General features: G+C 30.4%; 1 protein-coding gene across 1 annotated transcript; it reads left to right on the forward strand.

The window, feature by feature from the left end:
* The first annotated feature begins 1,164 nt into the window (after nt 1–1,164).
* Nucleotides 1,165–4,472, forward strand: LOC114181700 (receptor-like protein EIX2). Its single transcript, XM_028068225.2, has 2 exons — nt 1,165–4,131; nt 4,298–4,472. The coding sequence occupies exon 1, from the start codon at nt 1,192–1,194 to the stop codon at nt 4,114–4,116; it is 2,925 nt and encodes a 974-aa protein (XP_027924026.2). The 5' UTR covers nt 1,165–1,191; the 3' UTR covers nt 4,117–4,131; nt 4,298–4,472.
* Nucleotides 4,473–9,491: the final 5,019 nt, after the last annotated feature.

A 9,491-nucleotide genomic window follows, 5' to 3' on the forward strand; every position in this document is an offset into this window, starting at 1 on the left:
TTCAATACAACAACTCAAGGCTAACAACTACAATGAAATAATATCATTTCATTGAAGTACTTTATCATAGATCATGTTATTTTCGAATATTTTCTTTTCTATATTATTCACAAAGAATAGAGAGCGATGATAAACAAGTTAGTAGCGTATTATTAGAGGTATGATCAGAAAAATTCATTAGAAATCCAATCTCATTGTCCATAATAAAATTATAGGTAATATTACTGAATTTACTAAATTACTCATTCACTTATATTCATTATCCTTATTATAAAAGAACAACATAATATAAATTAGTAACACAAATAATAATTTATTATGGTTATAATAAAAATTTATTATTTATAAAAGTACTATTAAAAAAAAAAAGTCTCTATGTAAATAAATTAATTTTTACCTTATATATTAAATGTATTTTCATACAAAACATATTGTATTATTCATTTTTTTATAAATATTTTTTTATATTTTCAATCATTCAATAAAATTTATAAAAATAATTCTAAATTATTTATATATAATTTTATATTAGTATAACAATACAGATATTTTGGTAACTAACACTTTTATCTATTCAAAGTTTTTTTAATATATCATATCAGTCAATTGAGTCACAAACTTCACTTCCTAATTCACTCTAAAATCATCTCTGAATCCCTTAAAAAAAAAACATTAACTTCATCCTCTAATTTTTTCAATCTCTTTCTCTTACTCTTCTTCTAATCCTTCCTCCCAAAAGAACGAAGCCTTCATGATATATAATTCTTCTATTCATTTTAATTTTAGAAAAAATAAAAGTAAATGCAGTCTTGTTTTACTACATTTTAAAACGAGAATTACAATTTTTAGAACAATGTATATATAATATAAAAAGAAAAATGGTATGAAAAATTTTCATCAATAATAAATTCAATGTGGATTTTTTTTTTTTGTTGTCACCTATCACTGTAATGCAGAAAAGTTTTGCCCTCAGCTCAAGTTTTGATTACTATTCAAATTAGTTAGACTTGGAAAATACTAGGAAACATGTTCGATATAACAACTCAAGGCTAAAACTGTGACGTAAATAAGCATTTGGCATGGACTTCGAGTCAGCTTCTTCTAATTGTGGTCTATAAATGTCTTGCCCTCGCTAGTTTTCACTTCATACGTTCTTCACTTTTAATATCCCAAAACATAGAGCTCATCATCATGCTTAGCAGCAGACTCAATCAGCTTTGTGTGGCCACCATTTTATGCATCTTTTTATGTCATGGAAGTTTGCATGCAGAGCTATGTGCGGAGGCAGACAAGCAAGCTCTTCTCAAGTTAAAGGAAGGTTTTGTTCATGGAATGGAGCTTCTATCTTCCTGGAACGGTCATGATTGTTGCAAGTGGAAAGGAGTTTCATGCAATAATTTAACAGGTCATGTAACCTCCCTTGATCTCAATTTTTCAAATATTACACTTGTTGAAGATCTAAACTATCTTTTAGACGATATGCCAGAGATGGAATTTTTCAATCGCTCTACAGAGTTGGGGCGTAAGATAGATTCTTCAATATGTGAACTGCAGCATCTCACTTTCTTAGATCTCACTCATAATTCCTTACAGGGGGAGATCCCAAAATGTATTGGTTCACTTGGTCAACTCACACATTTAAAACTTGCATGGAATGGCCTTAGTTCTGTTCCTTATACTATGTCAAATCTTTCCAATTTGGAATATCTTGACCTTGGCAAAAATTATTTTGTTGCAAGAGATCTTGATTGGCTTTCTCACCTGTCTTCTTTAAAATACCTTGATCTTTCAAAAAACAATTTTGGCGCACTTATTGATTGGCCATCATCAATAAGTAAAATCCCTTTTCTATCTGAACTCTATTTAAATGATTGTGGACTCCATCAAGTCAATCCTAAATCAATCTCCCGCATCAATTCTTCCACTTTCCTCCAAATCCTCAGTCTATCGGGAAATCACTTTGACTCTTCAATTATGTCATGGGTGTTGAATGTTAGCAAAGTCCTCACAGTTCTTGATCTCTCACATAATGAACTTGATAATGGCATCATAAAGTCCTTTAACACTTTGTGTCATCTTAAGAAGTTGTACCTTGGGTTCAATAAATTGTCTGATCAACTCAGTGGTTACTTACCAGAATTTTGTTCTGCAAAGGATTTAGAGGTGTTGAATCTCGACCACAACCCCTTTAGTAATGGTACACTCCCTGATTTTTCACTGTTTTCATCCTTGGAAAGACTTTCACTTCAAAACACTAGTATTGTTGGGCCATTATTATTTGGTCACTCTCCTCGTCTTAAAGCTTTGGATCTTAGTTTAAACAATTTGAATGGATCATTTCCTGTATTCGAGGTCACTAAATTTGCTACGTTGCATTTTTTGGATCTTTCACACAACAAATTGAGTGGGCGACTTCCGTATACTATTGGGAAACTTTCTAATCTCTGGTTTTTGTCCATCTCCTCAAATGAGTTGAATGGTGACATTAGTGAAGAGCATCTATTAAACCTATCTAGCTTAAAGATACTTGATGTGAGTAAAAATTCTCTCTCATTTAACTTAAGTCCAGATTGGGTTCCACCTTTCCAATTGGTGGCATTATATGCATCATTCAGCATTTTGGGGCCTCAATTTCCATTGTGGCTTAAACATCAAAGGAAACTTCAGGTGCTGCAAATCTCTAATACCTACATTACGGATTCATTTCCTGAATGGCTTGGGGATATATCATCAAGTTTGTTATACATAAATGTTTCCCATAATAAACTTAATGGAGTCTTACCAAAATCACTATCATGTATTAAGACAGGGCTTATGAGTACATGGGATTTTAGTTTCAACAATTTGTCTGGCCTATTGCCTCCTTTTCCTCCAAAAGTATATGAATTTTTTCTCTCAAATAATATGTTTACAGGGTTTGTATATTCTTTTTGTGAAACATCCTCACTGCCTGTAACTTATCTTGACCTGTCTAGTAACGCACTCACAGGCCCCCTTCCAAATTGTTGGCAGAAATTTCAAAATTTGGAAGTTCTAAATTTGGCAAATAACAGTTTATCAGGGAGTGTGCCAGAGTCATTTGGTAATTTACGAAGTATTTTGTCAATGCATCTAAATAACAATAACTTCTCTGGTGATATACCATCTCTGGCTCTTTGTAAAGGAAGCTTAAGATTCATTGATTTTGGGGATAATAATCTTGAAGGAACATTACAAACATGGTTAGAGTTTGAGCATTTGATTGTACTGCGTCTACGAGGTAACAAGATCCAAGGAAGCATACCCCAAAGTCTATGTAATATGTTATCTCTTAAAGTATGGGATCTCTCATCAAACAACATTACAGGGGAAATACCACAATGCATTGGTCATATAAGCGCAATGTTAGATATGGAAATTCGATGGGAAAGCACTTTTTATGGAACATCTGCACCTTTAGTATTTCATGACAGTGGAATTGGGCTTTTTTTTGATAAAATATCATTGACATTGAAAGGAAGAAACATCGAATTGGAGAGAATTTCTCAAAATTTAATAGTCATTGATATTTCTAATAATAACCTAACAGGAGAGATACCGGAAAGTATAACATCTTTAATGGGTCTAATAATCTTAAATCTTTCAAGAAATAATCTTATAGGACTAATTCCCGACAACATTGGTCATTTGAAGAACTTGGAATCAATAGACTTGTCACAAAACCATCTTCAGGGTACAATTCCAATAACCTTTTTATATATAGACTTTCTCGGTGACATAAACTTGTCTTTCAACAACTTATCAGGAATGATTCCGGTAGGCAAGCAATTTGATACCTTTGATAACTCTTCTTATGTTGGGAACATTGGGCTTTGTGGCATGCCACTCGTAAACCAATGCCTAGATGTGATTCCACCGAGGATAAGAAGAGTTCACAAAAAGGAGGATCAACTCTTAAGTTTTGAGTTTTATCTCGGCCTGGGGTTGGGATTTTTTGTTGGATTTTGGAGTGTTTGTGGAACTTCAATAATAAAACCTTCATGGAGACGTGCTTATTTTCGGTGGTTCATCAATGTAACTGATTGGATATATGTTACAGTCGTTGTCTTTACTATCAAAATGAAAAGAAGATTCTGAATAGAAGACCTGAAGGTAACATCTCTTATTATGTTATCATATCATATTGTTTATTAATTTTTTATTGCAGATCAAAAATTTCTCGAAAAGCTTAAAATCTAGTTGTAAACTTGCTCATTATGAATGATGCTTGTTTAGAATTTGAATTTATAACATTCCGTTTGTTTTTATTATTTGGTAGGAAATCTATGGTGAGAGTGATATGATGCAATGCTTTGCTTAATTTGAAGGACAACATCAAATTCCATTTCTAGTTCATTTGGATTATAAAAAAAAATAGTTGTGCCATCTCTTTCATTGTTGAGAGAGAATATATGATAAGGTTTGAATATATTTTATGAATGAATACTCAAATATTTATCGTGCCTTTGTTATTATTTATGTGGTTGAAGCATTTGTAGTGTAATTTCTCTTCATTATTTGATATTAAGTTTAAAATATGCATCATTTCAACATAAAATTCTTGATAATAAAGTGAATTTTTTTAATATTCAATGATTTGGACGAATAAAAACACAAATACAAATATTTGACATTTATGCTGAAACTAATATTAATTAAATATAATTATAATAATGGTTAAATAAGTTTTTAGTCTATAAGCTTTGACATAAAAGTAAAATTTGTTTTCGTTTAAATTGTTGATACAGTTTGATTCCAAACTTTAAGAGTAAATAGATATCGTTCTTCTAACACAATTGTGTTATTTTTTTTTTTTACGTGTCAAACAATGTTTTAGGTTGACATTTTAGATGTTTAGATCATTTGACATATTTCAACTCAAATGTCAGTCTAGAACATCCTTTAATACAAAAAAAAAATAATAATAATAACATTGGGTTAAGATAAATATATTCATTAATTTTTAAGTTTAGGGATTAAAATGTATCAAAGTTTGGGACAACAATGAATTTTAATTTTGCATCCAAGTTTAAAGATTAAAAATATATGAAATCCTTATAATAAATATTCTCATAATATCTTATCGATATAAATATACCATAATAAATATAGCTGTGAACATAATATGTCACAAATTATGATAAATATGATAATTGACTAACATATATATAGAAATAATAAATTAATGTCAATTAACTTTACTTGTCAACTATTTACGTGATTTACATGCCTTATAATTTTTAGCCACCTTTGCCTAATAAATACAATGCATTCTCACATGAAGTACTTCCTTAATTTCATACATACACAATTATTTCTTCATACTTTTTGTGCTCTTACTTGAATGTCTAGGAATCTTCTATAGGTGGATCTTCCTCCGGTTCTTTTCAAAAATTTATAATCAATTTCTCCATGTCAACTGGGAAGGATCTAGACTCGTTTTTTATAAGAACATGTATTAAAGGAAACAAAATTACAACTATTTTTTTAAGAAACTAAATGAGACATATACAATCTTATAATAAGAATACCATTTATGACCTTCTTAGAGTGAAACATACTTCACACGTAAAAAATCATTCATAAAATGCTACTAAAATGATGCATGAGCTCTATATAGCTGCAATCAAAACTAGTCCATAATGCATGATCTATGAACATAAAAGTTATGGTTCTACTTCCTAAAATGAATTCTAATGAATGAAAATTCTATATGATTGCATGAACTGTGTAAACCTATTCTGAACTTTAAAAATGCATAAAATAGTGTAGAACAAAGAAAATGAAAAGTGTTTGTTAAAATGCCTAAGAGAAAGATGAATATTTACAAGGTATTTGGTGAATTGTCACAATGAACTGGAAATATGTATTATGCATGCATAAATGATGGAACATGTCTAGATACTTAAAAATAATCATGATATTGCATGAAAACTTCGAAAAGAACTCGAGAATAAAAATATAAAAAATCACAGTTGAAACCACCTTTAGCAGATTTGGCACTGAATGTAGCATCACAGTTTAGGTCCTTATGTGATATGAGATGGAAAAATGATTTATATACAATGCGAGTGAATAAGAGACATTATATGTAACATCCCTATTTTTCTTGACATTTTTAAAGCCATTTAGTTATAAACAATTAATGATTTCTAATAAAACCTCTCAAAAACAATATTTTTGAAAATAAATTTATTTAAAAAAAATTGAGTTGTCTAATGCTTAAGTATACAATAACTACTTCCAAATATTATTAAAAAAATATTTAAACTGAATAACCTAAGACCTTTATGGAAAGGGAGAAAACAAAAATCAATTGTCTTTACATAAGAATTTTGAGTAACATGAATATGAGAAAGTTATAAACTATACATTGCTTGTTTAAACTTATCCCACTCTCGACTCTTTCATTGCCATGCATTCGCACTTGCTTCATCATTTACTCTCTTGCAACATACACAATCATTGCAAGTGGAAATCAAAACAACAAATAAAATGGTAAGCTGATATAACAAAGATCGTAATCAAAGAATTATCAATATCATATATTACAATACATCATTCACTAATAATCATGGAGACCTGTCCAACCCGTAACCGTCGTGGAAACCTGCCCAACCCATAACCGTCATGGAAACCTACCCAAACCGTAGCATACATGTGGAATTTCCAAAACTGTAGCAGTCATGGGGACATGTCCAACTCGTAGCAATCATGTGGACCTGCCTAAATGTAATAGTCATGGGGACCTACTAAATGTCTAAGAGCACTCATGGAGATATACTCACTCATTTAATCATACTTAGACATCTATGAGCACCCATGGAGACAAGCCCACACTTGTCAAATCACACTCAAATTTTTAGGAGCACTCTTGGATACATGCCCACACTCGTCAAATCATAACACAAAACATGACAATGCATATTAATACTTATCATCAATCAAATTTGTACTGGACCAGAGGAGTGATTCGGTTGCAGACTGAGAGGACAAGTGGATTTTGGTATCGGGTCGGGGAGGCACCGACCGAGGGAGAATATTAACCGAATTAAGTTTTGTGTTTGGTGTCGTTTTTAGGAGTTAATGAGGTTGTTATCATATTTAGAGATATTTTAGGAGCAGAAGATAATTTCATTTTTTATTTTTGTATATCTAGAATTTAATATTTTGTAACTGATTATGATATAAATAAGAAGGTTGCTCCCATGGTCATGGGGAGGAGATTTTTTGACCTAAGCAAGTCTTAAGCGATGGTTAAAAATATTTCTTTCTTTTTGTTTTTGGTTAAGAATTATCTAGCACTTTTCTTGACCAAAACATTGGCGCCCACCGTGGGGTCCGGTAAAACTCGATCCCAACTCCACCAAATTTCAATAAGAAACGCTACAACAAAAAATAGAGATGAATCACGCAAGAAGGCAGAAGAAGATCTACGACTCTTAAGGGAAGAAACACTCAAAGAAAGGGAGATACTTCGGAAGGAGACCGAGGATACCCATCATCGGCTGGAGGAAGCCCTTCGTCATCAAGAGCAATTGAAAAAACTCAATGAAAACATGCAGTAGCAGATTACGCCTCTGCAATACTCACAAGAAACTTTTGACATATGCAAATCATGAGAAGATGATCGATCTATGCTCAGTCTCTACTTACAGGTCAACAATTATTCATTGCGATTGAAGCTTACGCTCTTTCTCGATACAGGTACGAAAAAACCCAAAGTTTCAAGTATGTTGCTATTTTTTGATAAAAAAAAAATTGGACAAAAATTACAAACCAGAAAATCTAAACAATTTCCTGATCACAGTCATAAATCATTCTACTTTTCTTGTATTATGTAGGGGTCACAAGTATAAATTTAATAGTTTTACAAAATTGATTAAATGATTTCTTTAGGGCACTAAAAATAAAAAGCTAGAATGATTAATTTAAAAAAAAATATTGTTTTTGTAATTTATAAAATATACATTGTTATGTTGTTTTAACTTAATATATTGTCAGATAATGTAATCTTAATTATGTGTACAGGAATAATAAATTGATTTGCTAAAAGATAATAAAATATATTTATATAAAAGAATTATTATTATCGATTGTTCCTTTTATTTTCAACCATTTTATTAGAAAAAGAGCAAAATAGTGAAATTAATGAATAATACAAATTTTATGAATTAATTATTCGTCGTCCTTTTCAATGCATAAAACTAAATGACTTTTACATTAAAGTTTGCCTTTGAAATATTAAATGAAATATGTGTTGTGTTATTTATATTAAAATGTATGTTTCTCATTAATATTTTATTTAATATTATTAAATAAATAACTTTTAGTGTGAAGTATTTTATATTTAGAGGAGTTTTAAGAAAATATTCTTAACAATTTAGGAAGATTTAATCTACCGTAAAGTTGTTTCAAAATATCAATATAATTATTTTATATGATGCTAGAATTATAAAATAAGATTGTTTAAATATATAAACTAAGATTTTGATACATATGTTAAAATGTGAGTATTATAGTAAATATTACTAGTTATCTTTAAAATAAATTTATTGTTACTAGATATAGATGTGTTCTGGTGTTACTTTATTTAAATAACAAACATAATTATTTTATAATAATATGTTATTTTAATCAGCTTAAATTTTTTGATGATATCTTATAATTCACTATTTATTTGGTATGATTTTTATAAGTGAAAATTATTTAATTAAAATTAAGAAATTTATAAAATGTTTTATATATAAATATTACAATTGTCATATATATACATGTGATATTATGTGAATTACTAACGGGAATTTCGTAGATATATTAAAAGTTTATTCATCATGTTTAAATCAATAAAGATTGGCTTCATTGGAAATAAGATGAAAGAGCCTATGTGCTTGAGGTTTAAAGGACCTATGTGTTTTATTCCGAGCCTATGTGCTTGAGGTTAAAATTCCGAGTTTGTACACTCGAGGTTAAAATTCCGAGTTTGTACACACGAGGTTAAAATTCCGAGTTTGTACACTCGAGGTTAAAATTCCGAGTTTGTACACTCGATGCTAAAATTCCGAGTTTGTACACTCGATGTCAAAATTCCGAGTTTGTACACTCGATGCTAAAATTCCGAGTTTGTACACTCGATGCTAAAATTCCGAGTTTGTACACTCGATGTCAAAATTCCGAGTTTGTACACTCGATGCTAAAATTCCGAGTTTGTACACTCGATGTTAAAATTCCGAGTTTGTACACTCGAGGTTAAAATTCCGAGTTTGTACACTCGATGCTAAAATTCCGAGTTTGTACACTCGATGTCAAAATTCCGAGTTTGTACACTCGATGCTAAAATTCCGAGTTTGTACACTCGATGCTAAAATTCCGAGTTTGTACACTCGATGTCAAAATTCCGAGTTTGTACACTCGATGCTAAAATTCCGAGTTTGTACACTCGATGTTAAAATTCCGAGTTTGTACACTCGAGG

Source organism: Vigna unguiculata, chromosome 4 (assembly GCF_037176805.1).
Source record: "Vigna unguiculata cultivar grain cowpea cultivar isolate G323 ecotype 2 chromosome 4, ASM3717680v1, whole genome shotgun sequence".
NCBI lineage: Eukaryota > Viridiplantae > Streptophyta > Magnoliopsida > Fabales > Fabaceae > Vigna > Vigna unguiculata.